The following is a 22,807-nucleotide window of genomic DNA, read 5'->3' on the forward strand; positions in this document are numbered from 1 at the left end:
TCCTCAATAAATTACTTACTCTCTCTGAAATAAATAAATGATTGTGAATAAGTGAAAAAATAGAAATTAAATTACCATACTCTGTTTAAATCAGGTACAGCTCTACAGACATGAAAACCACTCTCTGATCTGAGAAAGAAAAAATGCCTATGAAATGAAAAAGAGGTTACTTTTAATTCATCTTATATCGGAGAGCAAAACAGAATAGGTTACTCTTCTGGGGAAAACTTATCTGTAGACCTCCACTTAAATTCACATATATCTCAACTGAATACCTGCAAGAAGACTCATGGATTTCACACAACTACATGTGTAACATTCAGAAATGCAATTAAAAAATGAACTCTTGATCACATATATTATGTGTTAGACACTAGGACAGACGCACAGGGATATAGAGATGAAAAAGACAACATTTCTGTGTCCCTACAGAGCTCACATGCAGTTAACCATGCTGTTATAACAGTGCCAGAACCCATTCTACCCTCTACTATTAGACAGCATAGACTATAACCCCTAAAACCTCCAGCCATTGGTCCCAGGTTGTTCCTGACTTCTCCACTAGAGAGACCTTCAAAATACTAGGATATGGAGCTTCATCAACTCTCCTGAGCCTTATTACACCATCTCACCCATCCCCATGTTAGTCCAACTGAACCGTCCTTCCCCAAACAGTCCTTATTTTCCCATGTCTAGTCATGTCTAGTCTTTTACTTCAAGATCTCCATTTCCCACCCCCATCTCCACATATTCCTGACCACCTACCTAAAACAACATCCCCAGGTCTATGCTCTTTCATCTAACTTTATTTTCCTCATATCATTTAACTGTGATCTGAAAGTGTATTATTTTATTTATTTAATTTATTTATTTAATTGTTAATGGCTTATAATTTATATGCTCTGCTGGAATGTAATTTGTGACCCCAGCACCAACTGTGGCATCCAACAACCTCCTCAGTGCCTGGATGCAGTAGGCACTCAATCAACCTTTGTCAGAAAAAATAAATAACAGAACACACAAATTCCATATCATTTTGTACCTTTCTGAGGGTATCCATTTCTTTTGACATGGTAATATTTATGTACTGTGCTCAGCTGCTCAGTCATGTCCAACTCTTTGCAACCCCATAGACTGTAGCCTGCCAGACTCCTCTGTCCATGGAATTTTCCAGGCAAGAATAGTTGAGTGGGTTGTCATTTCCTACTCCAAGGGATCTTCCTGACCCAGGGATCGAATCTGTGACTCCTGTATCTCCTGCATTGGCAGGCAGATTCTTTACCACTTCACCACCTGGGAAGCTCTATGGTAGTATTTATATGTTTATTTTTATATTAATACATGAATATGTCTTCCCTACATGGCAGGAAACACCTTGAGGATCCATGTCTGTTTTACCTTTGTATCCTTCAATACCCAGGGTATTTCCTTTGTTAATTTGATTTCCTTTGTTAATGCCTGTTGAATATACAAATCATGTGGTCCCTTGGTTACGATCTGTTGAATAAATAAACAAATGGTCCCTTCCTCTTCAGTCTTCTTAATCCTGAATTTGTCAAAACTCTACCACAATCATCAGAAATATAAACATATCTGGTTGATAACATGGAAACGTGAAGGATCTTTTTCACTACACTACTGCTGCTTCTTTTTAAGAACTAATTGCTTGACCAAGTTTAAAGCTTATTTTCCTCCCATCCATCAAACCCTTACCTGGTAGGGTTTTTGCAAACATCTATTAATTTCTTGAGGATAAAAAAGTGAATAAAACCTTTAAAAACCACACACTCTTCTGGAGTACACCAATCTCTGCTTGCTGTGGATACAAGCTATTTTTATCAGGTGATACTGTGATATTCCTTTTCAACACATGATACTCACTCTTTCAAGCTGTTCAGCACTGTTCTATTTGGTTTCATGTTACATCAATGAGACAGTCTGAGGGAAAAGGGAAAATGGGACATGCTATATTTAGTAGCACACTAAATCCCTAAATAAAAACTGAATTTCCGAAACTCCTCAACTACCCAATCTATATCTAGGACCCTAATTACCAACCCAAGATTAAGGCCAAATGGGCAATGCCTTTATATAAGAGAATATTTTTCCGAGTGTTAATTACATAAAATAATTTACAATGTCTCTAAATTTTGAGTTAAAGTTCATACATAAAGGTCATAGAAGGACCAAACAATTACATCATATATTTTGTATTTCCATAGTATTTTTACTCTGGGATTACCAGTATAATCATATTTTAAAATGATAACACATCTAGGTACACATCTGGACATGCTGAGGTTGAGGTGGTCACATGACAACTATGAAGTGCTGGCTAACAAACAGTTAGACATAGAAAAACAAAGCTTGGAAGGTTTAAGCTAGAGTATCAGTGGGACCATGAAAGTGAATAAAATGACCCTTGAAGAGTCAGGAGAGCTGAAGGCTGAGGCGGAAACCTTAGTGCCCAAATGTGAACAATCAATGTCTACTTCTGCTTCACTGACTACGCTAAAGCCTTTGACTGTGTGGATCACAACAAACTGTGGAAAATCTTTAAAGAGATGGGAATACCAGAACACCTTACCTGCCTTCTGAAAAACCTGTATGCAGGTCAAGAAGCAAGAGTTAGAAGCAGACATGGAACAACAGACTGGTTCCAAATTGGGAAAAAAGTACATCAAGGCTGTATATTGTCACTCTGTTTATTTAACTTATATGCAGAGCACATCATGCAAAATGCCAGGCTGGATGAAGCACAGGCTGGAATCAAGACTGATGGGAGAAATATCAATAACCTCAGATATGCAGATGACACTTGTGGCAGAAAGTGAAGAGGAACTAAAGAGCCTCTTAATGAAGGTGAAAGAAGAGAGTGAAAAAGCTGGCTTAAAATTCAATATTCAAAAAACTAAGGTCATGGCATTTGGTCCCATCACTTTGTGGGCAATAGATGGGGAAACAATGGAAACAGTGAAAGACTTTATTTTCTTAGGCTCCAAAATCATTGCAGATGGTGATTACAGCCATGAAATTAAAAGATGCTCGCTCTTTGGAAGAAAAGCTATGACCAACCTAGACAGCATACAAAAAAGCAGAGACATTACTTTGCTGACAAAGGTTGGTATAGTCAAAGCTATGGTTTTTCCAGTAGTCATGTATGGATGTGAGAGTTGGACTATAAAGAAAGCTGAGCACTGAAGAACTGATGCTTTTGAACTGTGGTGTTGGAGAAGACTCTTGAGAGTCCCTTGGACTGCAAGGAGATCAAACCAGTCAATCTTGAAGGAAATCTGTCCTGAATATTCGTTCGAAGGATTGATGCTGAAGTTGAAGCTCCAGTACTTCGGCCACCTGATGCAACAGCTGACTCATTGGAAAAGACTCTGATACTGAGAAAGAGAAGGCAGGAAGAGAAGGGGACGACAGAGGAAGAGATGGTTGGATGGCATCACTGACTCAATGGACATAGTTAGAGCCAGCTCTGGGAGATGGTGAAGGTCAGGGGAGCCTGGCTTACTGCAGTCCATATGGTCACAGAGTCAGACATGACTGAGTGACTGAACAACAAGAAGAAGAAGGTTAAGAAAAAGGTATCAATAGAAGCAGATACTTAAGAGAGTCTCAGAAATATTTAATTTACTGTCTTGCTGTAAGACTCAGGGGTTATAGGCAAAAAGACTTTTGTTCTGCAAACTGTGTTACAAATATCTGTTTCTATTATTTCTATAAGGAATGTTAAGAGTGGTGTAGCAGAGCAACTACACAACTGGTCATAATCTTTAACCCTCCTTGTACACATGCCCTTCACAATGTGACTTTGCAATCTGTTTCCTGGTTCCCATATCTGGGCCGGCTCTGTGATTTGCTTTGGTCAATAGGATGCAGTAGAGTTCCTACTGTGTCAGCTCTTGCTTACTTTCAATTTCTGTTGGAATCCTGCCCAGCTGTCATGTGAACAAGCCCCAGCTGTCCTGCCAGAAAAAGAAAGACTACATAGAAAACAGCCCAGTGAGCCCAATCAAGGCCATTCTAGAACAGTCTATTACGATAATGGTGGTGCATTGGTAAAGATTCCGCCTGCCAAATCAGAAGACACAGGAAATGTGGGTTGAGAAGATCCCCTGGAGTAGGAAATGGCAACCCACTCCAGTATCCTTGCCTGGAAAATTCCATGGACAGAGGAGCCTGGTGGGCTACAGTTCACGGGGTTGCAGAGAGTCGGACACGACTGAGCACATGCACTAGCCACCAGAAAGGCCTATAACAAGCCAACTCCTCACATGTGACAGAGCCCAGCCAAGATCAGAAGAGCTGCCTACCTGACCTAGAGCTGACTACAAATGTATGAATGAGCCCAACTAAGATCAGAAGAACTGCTCAGTTGATTTGTATACTCATGAGTCATAACAAACCACTGAGTTTTAGACTGGCTAGTTATCTAGAGATAGGTAACTGATATAAATAGCAATAAATAAACCAACCTACCAGGAGCCTTTTATGTGCTTGGCACCATGCTAATAAGCACTGTTTGAAAGTGAAAGTTGCTTAGTTGTGTCTGACTCTTTGCCACCCCAGGTACTATACAGTCCATGAAATTCTCTAGGACAGAATACTAGAGTGGGTAGCCTTTCCCTTCTCCAGGGGATCTTCCTAACCCAGGGATCAAACCCAGGTATCCCACATTGCAGGTGGATTCTTTACCAGCTAAGCCACAAGGAAAGCCTAAGAATACTAGAGTGGGTAGCCTGTCCCTTCTCCAGTGGATCTTCCTGACCCAGGAATCGAACCAGGGTCTCTGCATTGCAGGGGGATTCTTTACCAACTGAGCTATCAGGGAAGTCCCAAGTTTACAGGGGTCATTTCATTTGCTTCTCACAATAACTTTATGTAGTAAATATTATTATCCCCATCGTACAGATTATAAAATCGAGCACAGAGCTTAAGTTCACTTGCCCAGTGCTGTATAGCTATCAAACAGTGGGGCCAAAATTTAAATCAGGTTGTTCAACTACACAGCAGCACTTAATCCAAGAAAGACAATATTTTACTTAATCCAAGAAATAAGGAACTTTTCCCAGTCTTCTCTAAAATAAATAATCTTTTCTAACCTTTTCCTATGCTTCTGATTGTCCCAACTCAAAGATCCATTTCTACGAAAAATAACAATAACATCAGTGACTTCATTTGCTGATACATTACTTCATTTGACCCTTAAAATAAGCTGTGTTATCACCTTTGTTTTACAGAGGAGAGAAAAGAAGGTGGAGGGGGTGTCTCAGAGAGACTAACACAACTCTCTAAGTCACACAGCCTGTGAGTAGCCCAGTGGGGCTGTCATTCCTGGTCTGATAACTTCAGCACCTATGTCATGCTGCCTTGCAGGCAGCTCTTCCACATTCTCCATGTTTTCCTGCAGCTCAATGCCAGTCAATAGTGTCACTTAGCAGACAGATACCAAATATCTCCCATGTCTCCAGCCATAAGACTGGCTCTTGAGGAGATTTCAAAATAGTTAAATCCATGTTCTCTTGTTCTCAAAGAACTCAAGATTAGTTGGGAATGCAAGACTGAAATAGATAAAAAGCTAAATGATATAATAAGAGGTGAAATGTAAGAAGGTATTAGTGTTGAATAAATGGAATAAACAAAACAGAGTCCAGAGTTCAAGGGAAAGGGAAAGAAACGTGGGTTCGATCTGTCTGGCAAGGATTCACATGGGAGAGAACATTAAGGACACACAGGATGGGAGATTTCCTACGGGATCATAGTCTTTTGTTACTGGAGGTGTGTGATTCTTGTAGGGTTGTCATGGTGATTGTAGCTTCAAGATATCCACGTGGTGATTATTCAAACCTGGTAGATTTGGACAAGGCCAGTTCTTTGTATGTGAGGAAAAAGCACTTATCTGAGAGTCTCAAGACATCCAAAACTTGGAACGGCTTTTAACATATTCCCAGAAACTTGAAGCAACCACCATATCATGACAGTCAACAAATTCAGAAAATAGATAATAAATCTAAACTTATGTCTAGACCAATCCCCCCAGATAGGAAAGAAGGTGGAGAGAATGACCAAGAAGAAATCCAAGCCATGCATAATGCATACAAAACGTCAGCAGTTCATGTTCCAGCCCTTGGGGGACCAGGGAAAACTTAGTTAAGAATAAAACACCTGCACTTGGCAAAACTCAACAAGTTTAACTTTTTAAAAAATTTTATTTATTTTTTCTATTCTCAACATCCAGGAAAGACACGCTTTAATCTGACACAATCTAACCTCCCAGAATTACTGCTCGCCTTCTAAGCCCTTTCACTCTATCATGCACCAGCTACATAGCAGTGCTTGCATTATCTCAGCATACCTTGCTTGCTCTGTCACACACCTATGTTGCTCCTGGCCTCAGGGGCTTTGCACAGCCTATACCTTCTATTGGATCTCTCATCTCTTCTAGTCACCCTACCCAATCCTGCCTCCCTTCTTCCACTAGCTAATTTCTATTTTTTCTTCATCCTTAGTTTAAATGTTACTTTCAGGTTGAACAGAAGGAAAACAGAACACCTTGTGGGGGGCTGGGGAACACCATAAACAAGGAAAAGGGTACAGTGGAGGTTCTGACTGAAAGCTACATTTAGTACTTTGAAAAAAGGAAGGATGTGGGATAAAGAATGAATTAACTCTCATCACAAAAAGCCCAAGCCCCAATGTTCATGGGATCCTCATAAAAGAAGGAGGACATAACACAAGGAAAATGCTTCACTACTGACAGAAGAGAGCAATTACTGATATCTGGAGGTAGGAAAAATGTCAACAAACTCTACATGACAAGAGAAAGAGCAGATGCTCCAAGAGATCTTGGTGGGAGAGGAGTGGTTAGCTGAGATAAGCATAGCAAAGTCCTAGAAACAGATGAATGCAGATGCTGATAAAGGAACAGAAATCTAGAGATTGGACACAGAGGAAGCTGATGAATCTCCAGGGCACATGCAGGTGTTTCCAACAGTGGAATTAATATAGTGAAAAGCTGTTGTTCAGTCGCTAAGTCGTGTCTGACTCTTTGCGACCCCATGGACTGCAGCATGCCAGGCTCCCCTGTCCTTCACCATCTCCCGGAGTTTGCTCAAACTCATGTGGAAAGCTACAGGCAGCTTTAAAGCAACAAGTAGAACAGCAGACAGTGGCCAGGATACATGGCAAAAGCAGGCATCAGAAAAGAAAGGAAGAAGTGTAAGCAACAGAATGTATTTATGTGATTAAAAATGAAACTGAAAGCTGCTCAGTTGTGTTCAACTCTTTGCAACCCCATGGACTACAGAGTCCATGGAATTTTACAGGCCAGAATACTGGAGTGGGTAGCCGTTCCCTTCCCCAAGGGATCTTCTCAACCCAGGGATCAAACCCAGGTCTTCTGCATTGCAGGAGGATTCTTTACCAACGGAGCCATCAGGGAAGCCCATTTATATGATTGCACTAATAATAATGGCAATAATATTTACTTTATGAAAGTTTTACTCAACTACTAAGCATGTACCAATAATATGCATTATTTCATTTGCAAGGAAACAAAATGACCTGGAAGGATGCCCAGAGAGACATAAGAAAGGGACAGAACTGACAGCAACTAAAGCCTGTGCTCTGTAACAAGAGAAGCCACTGCTATAAGAACCTTGATGAAGAGTAGCCCCTGGCTTACTGAAGCTAGAGAAAGCCCTTGCAGAGCAGTAAAAACCCAGCCAAAAATAAATAAATACAAAACAAAAGCAAAAAACCTCTCTGTTCTCTCTTTCCTAAGTTAAAAGATTTATCACATTAAGAGTGTAAACCATGCTTTAGTGCTGTAGGCACTCAGAGTATCTTGCCATAGGAAATAAGCAGATGGCTTTGTCCAGCCACACTCTTAAGAGATGGAGTAGGATGGTCAGGGTTCCAGGCCTGTAAGGGTGTGGAAATACAGTCTCACAGTGCCACTAAGTTCTCAGACCTGAGACTTGGCCGATGACAGTGGGAGAGCACTGCTACAAGTGAGATCATGCTGGTGGTACTGCACTGGTTAGAAGAGGACCTAGTCTAGCATATTCTCAGCTACAGCCAGCCCAGGCCCTCCTCCACATGGTAATAGCAGGAGTCTGCTTCACAAAGTCCTTAAGTCACAGTTCTGGATCTTGGTTCTGAATCCACCTGTCCCAGACAAGCTGTAACTCTGCCACCAGTGCTTACTCCATGACTTAGCTGCAAAGAGAAAACACCACTCCTGATTTCTAGTGGGGCATAGCGACATGCTTTGAGATGCTGAAGAGAAAATGAATATACATACCCCTGTTATATTCATGTATCATGAAGAGCCATATAGCTTCTATTGGAAGTTGAGCTCTTGACATAGAGATGTTAAGATATGCCTTTATGACAGTCCTTGATGACACACGAAAAGGTCAAACCAATCTTTGAATTATGAAATTCTAGAATCTACATAAAAAGATTTGAAAATGTATTCAGTTTTTAACTGCACTGAATGGCATATGACAGGCAAATTCCAGGGTACACAATAACTTTTCTTTCAATTTTGCATCAGAGTATAACATTTTAAAAATAATTTATTGAGGTGAAATTTATATAAAATTAACATTTAAAGTGAATGATTCAGTGGCATTTAGTACATTCACAATGTTGTGCAACCACTACCTCAGTCTAGTTCAAAAATAGTTCCCTTACTCTCCATTTCCCTTGTCCCTATCTTCTGGCAACCACCAATATGCCTACTAACTGTGTGGTTTTATCTATTCTGAATATTTCATATAAACAAAATCACATAATATGTCACCTTTCGTGTCTGGCTTCTTTGACTTAGTATGTTTTGAAGGTTCATCAATGTTGTAGCCTATATCATAACTTCATTCCTTTTCACAGCTGAATATTATTCCATTGTGTGCATATATTAGAATTTCTTTATCCATTGAAGGATATTTTGGCTGTTTCCACCTTCTGGCTATGAACATGTGTGTATCTGTACTTGAATACTTGTTTTCAATTCTTTTGGGTACATAATTAGGAATAGAATTGTGGTGGTCACATGGTAATCCTATTTAACAACTGACAAACTTTTCCACAGTGGCTACATCATTTTACAATCCCACCAGCAAAATACGAGGGTTATAATTTCTCCACACCCTCCCTAACACTTATTTTGGTTTTTAATTTTTTTGTTTCTTTTTTTGTTATAGTGAGTGGATGTGAAGTAGTACCTCACTGTGGTTTTGATGTGTATTTCCATTTCGTGTGTCTTTTGGCTACTTTTTAATATGTTAAATGACAACTAGGGATACAAATTTAAGTTAAAATTCAACTGTATAGGGGGTTTCCAAATGCAAATAAACAAGGTGACAGTTACACAGATACTTGGATGAGCTTCACAAACTGTACTCATGCACAGGCAATGATAATCACATTTTTTTCAAACCTGATTGTAAAAGTGGGTTTCTATTTCAGGAATCTTATTTTCAAATCAGAGAAATATGATGTTTAAGAACATGCAAGCCCCCTGAGAGCAGCAATTTTTGTCTACATCATTTCCCGGTCTGAACAAGGCACATACTAGGCACTCAATAACTATTGGCTAACTAAAGAAATCAGGTTGACTACGATGGAAACAATGGAAACAATTTCAGACTTTATTTTCTTGGGCTCCAAAATCACTGCAGATGGTGACTGCAGCCATGAAATTAAAAGATGCTTGCTCCTTGGAAGAAAAGCTATGACCAACCTAGACCGCATATTAAAAAGCAGAGACATTGCTGACAAAAGTATGTTTAGTCAAACTATGGTCTTTTCCAGTAGTCATGTACGGATGTGAGAGCTGGAACATAAAGAAAGCTGAGCACTGAAGAATTGATGTTTTTGAACTGTGGTGTTGGAGAAGACTCTTGAGAGTCCCATGGACTGCAAGGAGATCAAACTAGTCAATCCTAAAGGAAATCAGTCCTGGATATTCATTGGAAGACTGATGCTGAATCTGAAACTCTGATACTTTGGCCACCTGATGCAAAGAACTGACTCATTGGAAAAGACCCTGATGCTGAGAGAGACTGAAGACAAGTAGGGAAGGGGATGACAGAGGATGAGATGGTTGAATGGCATCACTGATTCAATGGACATGAATTTGCACAAGCTCTGGGAGTTGGTGATGGATAGGGAAGCCTGGTGGGCTGCAGTCCATGGGGTTGCAAAGAGTCGGACACGACTAAGCAACTGAACTGACCTGACCTGGATTAAGAGACTTATAAGTGAAAGTAGGTGATAAGGAAGAGGGGTGGATCTAGGATAATTCAAGATCCTTCTACCTAGGTCCAGTGGGAAAATGATGATGCCATTAGCTAGGATAATAAATACAGGAGCAAGAACACTTGTGATAAAGGAATTATCTCAGAATTCTTACCATTAATTTGGAGTTCCATTTTTATTTTTTAATAATTTTCATGTTCCTTTTATTAATATACCATGCTCCTTATGTGGAAAAATGTAAGAAAGAAGTGAAACGGTATTCTACAAACATGATGTAATAATGCTTCTACTCACAAACATTTCCTATCTCAATATTTTGTAGGAAAAAAATTTCTCCTCCTATTATGTACTATTCTGACCTCATCCCTGCTGAATGTCACTCCATCTCATATATGTCCAATTTTCCATGGTTATTATGACAATCTTTATAGTACTGTTTATCCAAATATGGCTTGGCAAATTTATTAACTCTCTTCTCTGATTTATGAATTAAGAGAATGTCTCCCACCCAACAGAACATAATTAGAAAAGCAGACCATAGTCCACTTTTTCATGGTGACTCCGCATGACACCATTGGTAACTAGAGGACAGACTGCTAAATTTTAAGTTTACTCTGATCACTTTGCCCTTGCAGACTATGTGTCTTCCATTTCAAAAATCAGAAGAAATAATTTAAACTTACTTTAATATGGTAAAAATGTTTGTCTTTTGAAATTTTTTATTGTAAGAATACTCTAGAGACTTGCCTGGCTGTTCAATGGTTAAGGCTCCATGCTTCCAGTGCAGGGGGCGTGGGTTTGATCCCTGGTCAGGGAACTAAGATCACACATGCCATGCAGCATGGCCAATTTTTTTAAAAATTAAAAAATGAAAAAATTTAATTTTAAAAAAGAATATTCTAATCTTGTATAATATGTATCACAAAAGAATAGATCACACCCTCAAAGGGAAACAAAATCCTGCTTCAACACAATAAGACTGTCCCGTGTATACTAAACTTTCCTGAGCTCTGTCCTTCTACCATATGTCTCCAAATAGCAAAGTAATTTAACCTCAAATTACAGTATAGTATTACAGTTAGTATCATTTTCCCCTCAAGTGATAATCTGAGTGGACAGGGAGAATTTGTAGTACAAATTTCTTACATGTAATACAAACTCAGGATCTGACTTCTATTATTACAGTCATGCACCAGGCACTTTCAGGAACACGAGTTCTAGTTCCTATGACCTGAGTAAGATCCTCAAAACTGCTGCTTCCAAGATGACCCTTTGTTCAGAAACTTGTGCTGTGAGAAATAAAAGACCTTTAATATCCAAGATGTAGGGAAAAAATGACCAACCAATTTTTGGGTGAAATCTTTTCTATAATAGTAGCAGAGAAAACTAAAACAGGTCAAACATAGCTGAAATACTGGGTAAGGGACCAAGGTTGTACAGAGTCCTCCTCAAGTCTCTAGCAGCAAAAACGGGCCTCAATGGCATGGACTTCATTTTTAGGAACTTTCCAGTTGATGATAACTTAGAATTTTTGCTTTTTATCTTTTCTTTGCTTCCATTCTCACTCCACCTTTCTGGCATTTTAATTCAAATCAGTAGAAACAACTTCAAAACTTTTCTTGTAAAGGTTTTGGTGAAAGGCGCCTCACAGAGTCACTGGCTCAGTAACACTTGTTGACTGCTCACTAAGTGCAGGGCCCTAGGCCATGCCCCAAGACTCAGAGCATTCAATGTTAAATAAAGACACAGATTCTGTCCTCAAGGAGGTGGGCTTCTTTCCCTAAGTCTGGCAGCTCTGCCTATGGGGTCCAAAAGGTTTCCTGTGATGTTTTCCCACAGAACTCCGATGGGTAAGCAGTTCTCTTTACAGATGATGGGGCTGAGGGAAAGGATAGTGATATTGTAGGCAAAGAAAACAGCACATGCAAACAAGCAAAAGCAAACGTGCAGTGTACGCATGCATGCTAACTCGCTTCAGTCGTGTCTGACTCTCTGTGACCCCATGAATTGTAGCCTGCCAGGTTCCTCTGTCCATGGGATTCTCCAGGCTAGAATACTGGGGTGGATTGCCGTGCCCTCCTCCAGGGGATCTTCCCGACCCATAAGACCCATACGAAAACCTGTTGTCTCTTATGTCTCCTGCATTGGTAGGTGTGTTCTTTATCACTAGCGCCACCGGGGACGCCCAAATGAGCGGTACGTTTGGTCAGCTGCAAACGGTTTAATATCAGAGCAATTGCAGGATGTGAGTGAGCAAAAATGGAGGGCCAAATATTTAGATATAAATGTAAGGATAAATGTATGATAACAAACCAATAAGCTTAGGCTTCATCTTGTGGATAGTGGAGCTCAGGGAAATGTCAGAGTCACATTTACGTTTTAGAGATGTTTGGTTTTGGGGGCCAGTTGGAGGGGAAGAGACTGAAAAGTGGGGCTAAGAGTAAAGAGAATTTTATGGTAGACCAGTAAAGAGATGAAAATGAGAAATTTAAGATTATTGATTATTCACAATTGTCCCTATTTTTATTACCATGAATAACCAAAAGCAAACAGTCTAAATGCTTCCTGATTTTGTCTACATGCTTCTCTTATGAAGATACATCATGTTTAGGGTTTTTGTTTGTTTGTATTGTTTTGGCAAGAAGGGGAATAGTATTTCTTTTTATAGAGTCCAAATCTTTACAAAGTCCCTTTCATGTTTGCTGCTGCTAAGTCGCTTCAGTCGTGTCCGACTCTGTGCGACCCCGTAGACACCAGCCCACCAGGCTCCGCCGTCCCTGGGATTCTCCAGGCAAGAACACTGGAGTGGGTTGCCATTTCCTTCTCCAATGCGAGAATGTGAAAAGTGAAAGTGAAGTCGCTCAGTCCTGTCTGACTCTTTGCGACCCCATGAACTGCAGCCTACTAGGCTCCTCCGACCTTTCATGTTTAAGGACATACTAATAAATAATATCCCATACAGTACACTTTTAACTGGAGACTAAAGCAGAAAGGTTTTCAACAGTATCAACCAATTGAGATATATTCCTCTGTGGTATATTCAAAATTGATTATGCTTCTGAATCATAAAACCAGGTTCCTACTCTGTCACTTAAAAGATTTCTATCATTGGGCAAAGTTGCCCAATGTCTAAATTGTTATCTTAAAAGTAGTGTCTCAGTCAGAGTCTGAGTCAGGAAACAGAAGGCATACTTAGAGAGTAAAATGGAGCAAGGTTTAACGAAGGAAATTCATCACAGGATGATGAATCACCCTGGGGCTAGCAATAGTGGAGACTCATTATCACCTCTTTGACCTTGAGAGAACACAGAGAGAGACAGAAAGAGACAGAGACAGAGACAGAAAGAGAGGTGTAGCTGTAGGATAAATATGGGCTGTGGCCTCCACACAGCCACTACTAACCAGTAGCCTAGCAGAGAGAGTTGGGGAAATAAATACCCAGAATTCACTTTCTTTCTGTCTTTAGATATCATGCCAGTGTCCCCGTTGGCCAAATTCTTCTACAAACAAGAGGGAAAGGGAGCCTACTGATGCAGTCTATAAAGGTCAGCCTCCAAGGCCACAGAAAGAATGGGGAAAAGAATAAAGAGTAGATCTAGGTGGTAAATAAGATACCCAGTTTAAAATGTAATAATCGACATCTACTTCTCACACAGATTTGCTGTGAGGGTCAAACGAGATAACATATATAATTTGTAAACTATACCAACTTCCCTGGGGGCTCAGATGGTTAAGAATCTGCCTGCAGTGCAGGAGACAGTGTTTGATCCCTGGGTCAGGAAGATCTCCTGGAGGAGGAAATCGCTCCAGTATTCTTGCCTGGAAAGTCTCAAGGACAGAGAAGCCTGGAGGGCTACAGTCCATGGGGTCACAAAAGCCAGACAGGACTTAGTGACTGGGCGTGCACGCACATCTACTTATCAGTGGATGATGAACCATGATAAAATTTATTCTGCCTACAAATCTTATAAAGCAATTTATAATCTTTTTACTTCTTGTTCACTCCTATTTAGCCATACTGACCTCCTTGCTATTCCTTGGACTCCTCAAATTACACTCCTGACTTAGGGCCTTTCCTCGGGCTATTCCCTTTGCTTTTTCCTCAGAAAGCACATGACTAACTTCTTCATTTTCATCAAGTTTATTCAAATGTCACCTTCTCAGTGAGGCCAACCCTATTCAAAACTGCAATCCCCTGCTCAAGTTCCTGATTCCCTTTATTCTACTCATTTTTTTTAATAACTTTTAATAAGCATATGCTAATTTCTATCTCCCCTTGTACTTCTATTGACAGAGATGTTTGAGTTTTGTTCACTGATGTATTCCAAGCAAATATAACTGGGCCTGGCCCATATTGAACACTCAACAAATTTTCACTGAATTAATCAATCAATCATTTAGTTACATGAAATGGTTTCAGGAGGTTCACTGACATTAGCAATTTTCTGTTAATGGAAATTTTATAAGTTGAAAAAAAGAAAGCTATGTTGACATTGCATTTTAAATCTGATAGCCTCATCTCAACTGTAATTCACTCCAAATTTTCTTACAGGTGAAAACATATAAGTGATGATTAATCCTCATTATAGCCAAATGTAAAAGCTGTAACATTTCTATTAAAGATCAGGCATCAAGGTGGTACTATAGATAACAAGTGTTTGTAATTAACATATTGTGGATAACTGTTAACTCTGTCAGCATACTTATAAAATGTAAAAATTCATAAAGCAACTGGGAGTTCCATGGCAGCTGCAATATCAACACTAGCCACTTTGCCAGTTGTTCAGAGGCTGTGCAAATTAGACAAACTGGTAGTAACACACATAATGTATTTGGAACCCATTTTTACACAACATAAGTTTATGTCCCTTTTTTGTCAATAAAGATTTTTTTCTTTTTCTTTAGATAAAATATCAATCCTGATGCATGAACATGTGGAGCTGAGATAAAGTTAAAACTGGAAAGGGGAATAAATCATGAAGTAGGCAGTTTATGAATATGCAAAAAATATGAATCGAGGGATTAGTATAATTATTGTGTTGCAGAAATAACTGGAAAGTCAAACAAAGAGTTCAAATGACAGAATTATGTATAAAGGTATCAAAGGGTTAAATGGTTTCTTTCCGGAAAGCCAAATCTTCTACTTCCACCACCCAAAGTGCTACAGAGTCAGAAAGACTAGGAAGTCACTGCACAGCCAATCAATGAAGGACATAATTTAGTGGACCCAGTAAAGAATTAGGCTTCCCAGGTGGCTCAGTGGTAAAGAATCCGACTGCCAGCGCAGGAGATGTAGGAGACACGGGTTTGATCCCTGGGTCGGCCCTGGGTTGGGAAGATCCCCTGGAGCAGGAAATGGCAACCCACTTCAGCTCCAGTATTCTTGCCTGGAAAACTCCATGGACAGAGGAGCCTGACAGGCTACAGTCATAGATTAAACTCAGTTGGACAACGACCCTAACTGATTCAGTTGTAATCAACCTCACAAGTAAAAGGGGTGTGTGTGTGTGTGTGTGTGTTGATACTCAATGGATATCTTTGGGTTTCTTACTGCAACACGGAACTACAACATCTAGATCCAAACTGAACTGTTTCAAAACAAGAAGTAAAATCTCACTTGTTTCCCATACTGTGTAGCGCTATTCCGAAAGAATCAACACACTGTTACTAGATACTATGTGTTGTGTGCTGAACTGTGTCCCCCCACGCAAATTCGTATATAGATGACCTAAACTCCAGTACCTCAGAATATGACTGTATTGGGAAACAGGGCCTGTAAAGACATAGTAATTGAGGTAAAATTAAGTCTATGAGTGGGCCTGATCCAATATGACTGAAGAGGAGAACTAGGAAACACACACACTAAGAGGAAAGACCATATGAAGAGAGAGAAGATGGCCGTATACCAATCAAGGAGCGAGGCTTCGGAAAAACAGCTCTGGCTACACCTTGATCTTGGACTACAAGCGTCCAGAAGTGTGAGTAAATAAATTTTTATTGTTTAAGCAACAGAGTCTGTGGTATTTGTTATGGTGGCCCTAGCAACCTAATATATCATGTATGATTCATCTCATTATGTCATTGCATGAAAAGAAGAATGAAGTTTAAACACTCCAGCTCATGGGACTTCCCTGGTGGCCCAGTGGTTTAGACTTCACCTTCCAATGCAGGGGATGTGGGTTCGATCCCTGGTCAGGGAGCTAAGATCCCACATGCCTCATGGCAAGAAAACAAAACATAAAACAGAAACAATATTGTAACAAATTCAACAAAGACTTTAAAAATGATCCACATCAAAAAAATCTTTTAAATTATTTTTAAAAAATCCAGTTACCTATCACAAATCACAAGCATGAATGTTGATGGACACCTCATTAATGCAACATCATAAGGGAATAATCAGTACACACTGAGTAAAATTTATAGGTAACTAAAGCTTGCCTCTTAACAAACCAAATTTCCTAATTCTAATCATATCAGATGGAAATCTTCCTAAAAATGCATTGGTATATGCTATCCCCCTTTTAAAACAGAGTATACCATGATGTAACTCTTTTAAATAATAAAATGGAAACTTTCAATAAAATTGCAATTGTTATTCAGTACTCAAATTCAATTATTGCTTCTCCTTAAGATTAATTTCTTATGTCTTTTGTAATTTGTTTTTTCCTCAGTTGAGATGGCAATCCACTACAGTATTCTTGCCTAGAAAATTCCATGGACAGAGGAGTCTATCGGGCTACAGTCCATGGGGTTGCAAACAGTTGACATGACTTAGTGACTGAGCATGCATGCATGCATGCACCTACTTCCAGCTCACCTTTACTGAAAATTCCAGTGTGTCTCCCATCTATCAGGCCTTCTAATCTGCTGCAGGCTGAGAAATTAGGGATCTAAGCATGTTAGAACTGTGTCTTAAGTAAGAATTAAAAGGCTTGAGGGAGGGCCCAAAGAGCTTGTCCATGAGTAAACAATTTAATATACTCTCTGTGGCATATTTTTTGGTTCTCAGAAATGTTTTTGCTTCCACCATAGCTTTTGCTTGTATTCCTAAGGTCTAACATTGAAACGTTTTTATGACCACTATGTTTGGATAAGTGAGATTTTATTTTTATAATATTTTATTAATACTTATTGGCTTGTTTTCATTTCAAAAACTTTTCACAGAATCTTTATAGTGAATTTACATTAAAATCTGTATAGTATTGATTTCTGACCTCCAAAAAAGATGAATATATCAATTTTAATAATAACAGCTAGCATATATTAGCATTTATTATGTGCCTGATACTAGGCTAAATGTGCATTAGGTATCTGACTTCACTACCAGCAATGCAAAGAATTTATTGAAAGCAAGGAAAGGGATGCAAAATCACTATGACCTTTCAGGAACTGTGCTTACTGGATGGATATATTATGCAAATGAGCACTACTAGATGAAATAAAACATTTTAATCGGGTTTTTAAAAAGCTATTAGTAAAAACTAATACCATATGCAAGTTCTAAATTAAATATAATCCTGGCATAAGCCAAATAATCATTCTTCTCCATGGACCATCACTCCTGACAACAACCTGAAAAATTAGAGTTCCCTCTCTCCATGTTTCCTATGACCCAACATGAATTTATGAAGAAGATATCTCATAGGCAGAGGGGCCTCTGGAAATGAATTACTAGGTTAAGCAGAATTACACTGTTAGATCAACTTCCACCTCTCAAAAGGGATATACTTAACACATCTGGAGGTTAATTTTTTAAATACATTTTATTGTGATGTAATACACAGAAATGCAGAGATCTTAAGGGTTCAATGTGATGAGTTCTGACAAATGGATACACAACACCCTAATATAGCAATTTCAATTACTCCAGAAAATTCCCTCTTGCCCCTTTGCAGTCAACCTCTTTCCCCAACTATAGATAGGTATTTTTCAGATGTAGCAGCGGTGATGGTAATAGCTACTGTTTATGGACTGTTAACAACAGAAGTATTTACAGAGTGCTCACACGCCAGGCACTGTGCATATATGGTATTCCATTTAATTCCCATGTCAAAGGCTGGTATTAGCCCCATTAGTCTATTGGGAATAAAAGAGTGGGGAAAAATAGGAAGATCAAGAAATTGATTACCCAAGGTCACATAACTACTGAGTGGTGGGATAGACTTGAATCGAGAATATCTGAATTAGAATTCCTCATGCTAAACTACACTGTCTCTACACAAATGCTAAGGAGTTCTCTGTTAATTCAAAATACATTCTAAGAAGTGGAATTAGTGAGGCCACCAGCTCTAACCCACAACTCCACTTCTATTACAATCACACCCAAGTACCTTATCTTATAAAGCAAGCAAAGGTTTCAGAAGCTAATACTAATGATAACTAAAGAGGATTACTTACAAGTTTCTTAACTAAAAACCTGCATATAAATCCCTCATATATTTCTAAGGTAGTTAGGAGAGGGCTAAAATCCTCTATATAGGTGGTGGGTCACAACCCCATCAGCCCCAAGAAATGGTTAGTGCTTCAGAAAATGAACAGAAGGAATCCAACCATTCATTCTACCCCAAAACCACCAGGAGATCACTTTGTAGCACTACACTGTCACTTTATCAGTGAAGCACGGAGGCAAACAGCTGGATTGAACTTTTTGATTCCCCATTACATTAATTTTATTCAGTGTTTTAACTCAACCTACTCACATTTACAAAACACTTCACACAGACTACTTCTCTCATGAATGGAGCTCCATTCACATTTCACTTAAAACATCAAACTTATTCTGAAATGACTGAGGTTAAAGCCTGTTCAGTGTCAGTTTGCAAGTATTATAAAATAATGAAAAACTAGGCTCACAAATGCAGGAAGGTAATGTGAGACAGCCTGTTCAAGGGGTTCTACTAAAATAAAGCAGCTAGGTAAGGGGTACAAGAAGGCTTTCAGGAACCCACAGGGGTCATGACAAAATGTGTTGTGGAGTGGGTATGTGAAGGAATACCTTGAGGGAAGATTTATGAGAATTACCACCCTTGAGCAGCACTGGCTAACCCCTGGGGAGTCAATATGACTCATTTCCCCCCAAACCTGGAGTTGTTTTTGAGAAGTTCCTCTGGGAAGTTTCCCTGTGGTCTCCCCAAATCCCTGAACATATGTTGGGGGAAGGGAGGTTTTCTCTCTTTTAGAAACGAATTGTCTCCAGCAAGTTCAAGACTTCAAGACCTGTGTTTACTAAATCCTAAACGTTTGACAACCCCAGCCCAAAGAGAGGCAACGATTACAACACAACAAATATATCCTACCCAACATCTGATCCTCCCTTTTTCCTCTGCTAAACAAGGGCACTGCTCAGTGCAACAGACGCGCCCCCTGAATTTCATGTAATAGAAATATCCCGAGCCCCAGGTCGACAACTATAATCGGGGAAACGCATCCGAGGGTGCTGCTTCTAGACAATTAGTGGGAGTCACACAGACTGAGGGATCCCCCTGAGGATCCGTGCTCACTCGCTCATCACCCTAGGGCCCCGCTCGCTCGAACAAGCCCGGACTTTTTGGCGCCACCAGCTAGTTCAGCAAAGCCACTCCGAGGACAGCTCGGGAAAGGCGCAGAAGGGAGTGGCGCGCGCGGGGCAGCGGCATCTCAGCCAGGCTGGGTCGACTGTGACGCGGGGCGGGGTGCGCGGCAACCCAACTTTCGGTTGTCTCCCCAGAGGCGGGGGAAGTCTCTGGTGGCCGGCGAGGGAATGACCAGGAGCCCATTGGGAACAGAGCCGCCACATGGGCGGCGAAGACCGCCTGAAGTCCGCGAGCTAGGGGCGCGTGGGGGCAGCTCCTGCCTTCAAGGGTCCCTTCTCCCTCTCTGAGAGTCGGGGTGGCGGGACTGGGCGCCTGGAGCGACTGAGTCACGGCCACGTGGCCGCGCGGCCGCTGTCGCCCGTGACAGCGGGTGGGCGGGGCGTCCGGGATGGGGCCCGCCCGAGGCGCGGCTACCTGGTTCTTGAGGCGCATCTCTTCTGCGGCGCTATCCAGCCGAAGGCGGCGGAGGCTGGGCTGGACTGGGCTGGGCTGGGCTGGGCTGGGCGCGGCGGGCGGGAGGATGTCCGCGAAGTCGCACCGCGCTCGCTTGCCCGGCGCAGCGCTGTCGCTTCGCCAATGCCGTCGCTGCTGCCACCCCCACCGCCGGCTCCAGGGGGAGCCTTGCGCAGGAGGTGGCGGAACCGACCCTGGCGCCTAGCCCCGGGCTTGGCATCGAGTTTATGCTTAAAAAGTTAAACGAATGAATCTCTTCACCAATACTGCCTACCGGTGCTTAAATTTTAAATGAGTTAGCTTTTTTTTTGGGGGGGGCGCAGTTCAAGTCCACCAGCAGCAACTGACCAATGCTTTGACCAAATACTGTGCTGGGCTCCAAGGATTTACAAACGCGACCAATTTGGAACCCTTAGATGAAATTTTAGCCTTTACCTCATGGCTCAGATGGTAAAGAATCTGCCTGCAATGTAGAAGACTAGATTGGATCTCTGGATCAGGAAGATCCCTGGAGGAGGGCATGGCAACTCCAATATTCTTGTCTGACGAATCTGTGAACAGAATAGGGGAGGAGGTGGGGTGGGGTTCGAGGTGGGGGAGCGGGGGAGGCTCGGCTCGGGGGGGCGGGGTCTACAGTCCATAGGGTCGCAAAGAGTTAGACACGACTGAGTGACTAACACTAGGTTAAATCTTATGCTTTAGGCAAAGGTGCACTAGAAAAGTGTGGATATACTTTTGACGGAGTGTGGACACACTAACTGGATCCTTCAAGCCATGTTTGACCAGTTGACTGGTGTCTAAGATACATCCAAAGTGAGAAATAGAGACAATGATTAACATTACTAAATCCCAAACAAAAATGACCAAGACTTTTGTGCATTATGATTTCAGCTATGTTTGTTGGCTTCAATGACATGGGAGAGCAGAGTTACTCTGTGGCCTCTTAAACCACACTAGTCTTTCGAGTATTGCAGTGTTGGTCTGGTGCTGGATAAATCTGATAGTTAAAAATGGGAAAGATTGTTTAAAAAACGGTCTTCTCAAGCCCTTCAGACCTTTGTAAAACTTTCCCGCCAAGAGCCCAGAAACTCAGAAACTCAGTTAGGTTGTTGAGAATGCCCATTATTGCCTAAAGGAAATCTACTTTGATTCAAAATACAGGAAATACAAGCATGAGTAGGACAAGACCTACTGGGTTGAAATAAACATTACCATAGTAGTGTTAGAATGGAAATATTAAAGAATCATCTTAGCTGATGTTTCTTTATAGGTGACAGCGCTGAGGTCCATGTCACAAGGGAATCAGGAGGAGAAACTGTAAAAGTTCTCCTGATCCTTGTTCTACTATTTTATTTTACAATTCTCAGAATTTTCACATTTTCTGTTTTTAGGACTTGATCCATTCAAACCTTCAAATAGACACAAATAAAGAGACTGCCTAGGTAGTAGAAGGACTTGGAATGACAAATGAAACAAATTTGATGTTATTTTCATTATAATGATAGCTGTTAGTTATTAAGAAATTATGTGCACTTTCCATGGATTATCTCATTTAATCCAAGTTTTAAATGATTTCATTCTTAGTGCAGCCTTAATATAGAATAATCCCTGATGTGTGTAAGAGCTGTTTCCCACAGTCTCCTTTGACTGTGTAATACAAAAGTGTTTTGTTCCTGAGAAGATGGGGATATACCAACTCAAAATTCTAACTTGTATTCTTTGACCCAGTAGTTTCACTTTTATAAATTTGTTTTAAAGAAGTAATCAGTAATATGTTCAGAGACTTGGCTCTATGATTATTTACTGTAGCATTCTTTGAAATATGGAATAATTGGAAATAGTCTTTAATGGTCAACAAAGAGAACTGATCATCCATACAATGGAATATTCTGCAAACATAAAGAATGATACAGTTGATGAATATTTATCAACATGGGAAGATGTTCACAATACATTTCAAACTGAGAAAAGGAGGTCACAAAATTGTATCCTGTTTTTTAAAGACTAGCAATGGTTATTTTGGAGTGATTTTTATTTCTCCCTCTTTTGCTTGTCTGTATTTTTTTAAATGTCATTGGTAAACATTTATTGTTTTGGAATTAAATTTTGTTTAATGAATCACCATCTCTGATTATTATTAAAGTACCTATAATGAGCAAGACAATGTAAGAAAGGCCAGCAGGCAAGAATTCAGTTCAGTTTAGCACAGTAAAGAACACTGTCCTAACCACTGAAGTTAAGATATTAAACAGAGGCAGTTTCCAGATAAGCTCTGCCCTTTTTATAGTATGTCATCTTGAGTAGGTTACTTGGTTTTTCCAAGTCTAAAAACAGCAACGACAGTAATAGCTAACATTAACGAGAGTTTACTTTGTGCTAGACACTGTGCTATGCACTCTGTTTACAATCTCACCTCCACCTCAACTGACAAGGAAATTGAGGCTCAAGCTGAGGCAAGTTAAACAAGCTGAGTCTACACAGTTAGATAAATACATCATAGTGTG

The 22,807-nt window shown here is 40.4% G+C and overlaps 1 protein-coding gene across 4 annotated transcripts in view; it reads right to left on the minus strand.

Moving 5' to 3' along the window:
* The window catches only part of ELAVL4 (ELAV like RNA binding protein 4), a 151,799-nt gene extending 130,909 nt beyond the window's left edge, over positions 1-20,890 (minus strand). The window contains exons 1-2 of one of the 4 annotated variants that reach the window (XM_081485568.1): positions 20,265-20,420; positions 1,882-1,938 (exon numbers count right to left, since the gene is read on the minus strand). Coding sequence is in view for 3 of the 4 variants with exons in the window: in XM_081485563.1 (XP_081341689.1) it covers positions 20,739-20,825 (87 nt within the window). In the remaining variant the exon portion in view is untranslated. Of the gene's footprint in view, positions 1-1,881; positions 1,939-20,264; positions 20,497-20,738 lie in introns of those variants that run through there. The other 3 variants (XM_081485564.1, XM_081485563.1, XM_081485569.1) reach the window with 3 other exon arrangements.
* Between the last annotated feature and the right edge of the window lie 1,917 nt (positions 20,891-22,807).

Source organism: Giraffa tippelskirchi, chromosome 5 (assembly GCF_054371585.1).
Source record: "Giraffa tippelskirchi isolate mGirTip1 chromosome 5, T2T-mGirTip1v1.2.pri, whole genome shotgun sequence".
Taxonomy (NCBI): Eukaryota; Metazoa; Chordata; class Mammalia; order Artiodactyla; family Giraffidae; genus Giraffa; species Giraffa tippelskirchi.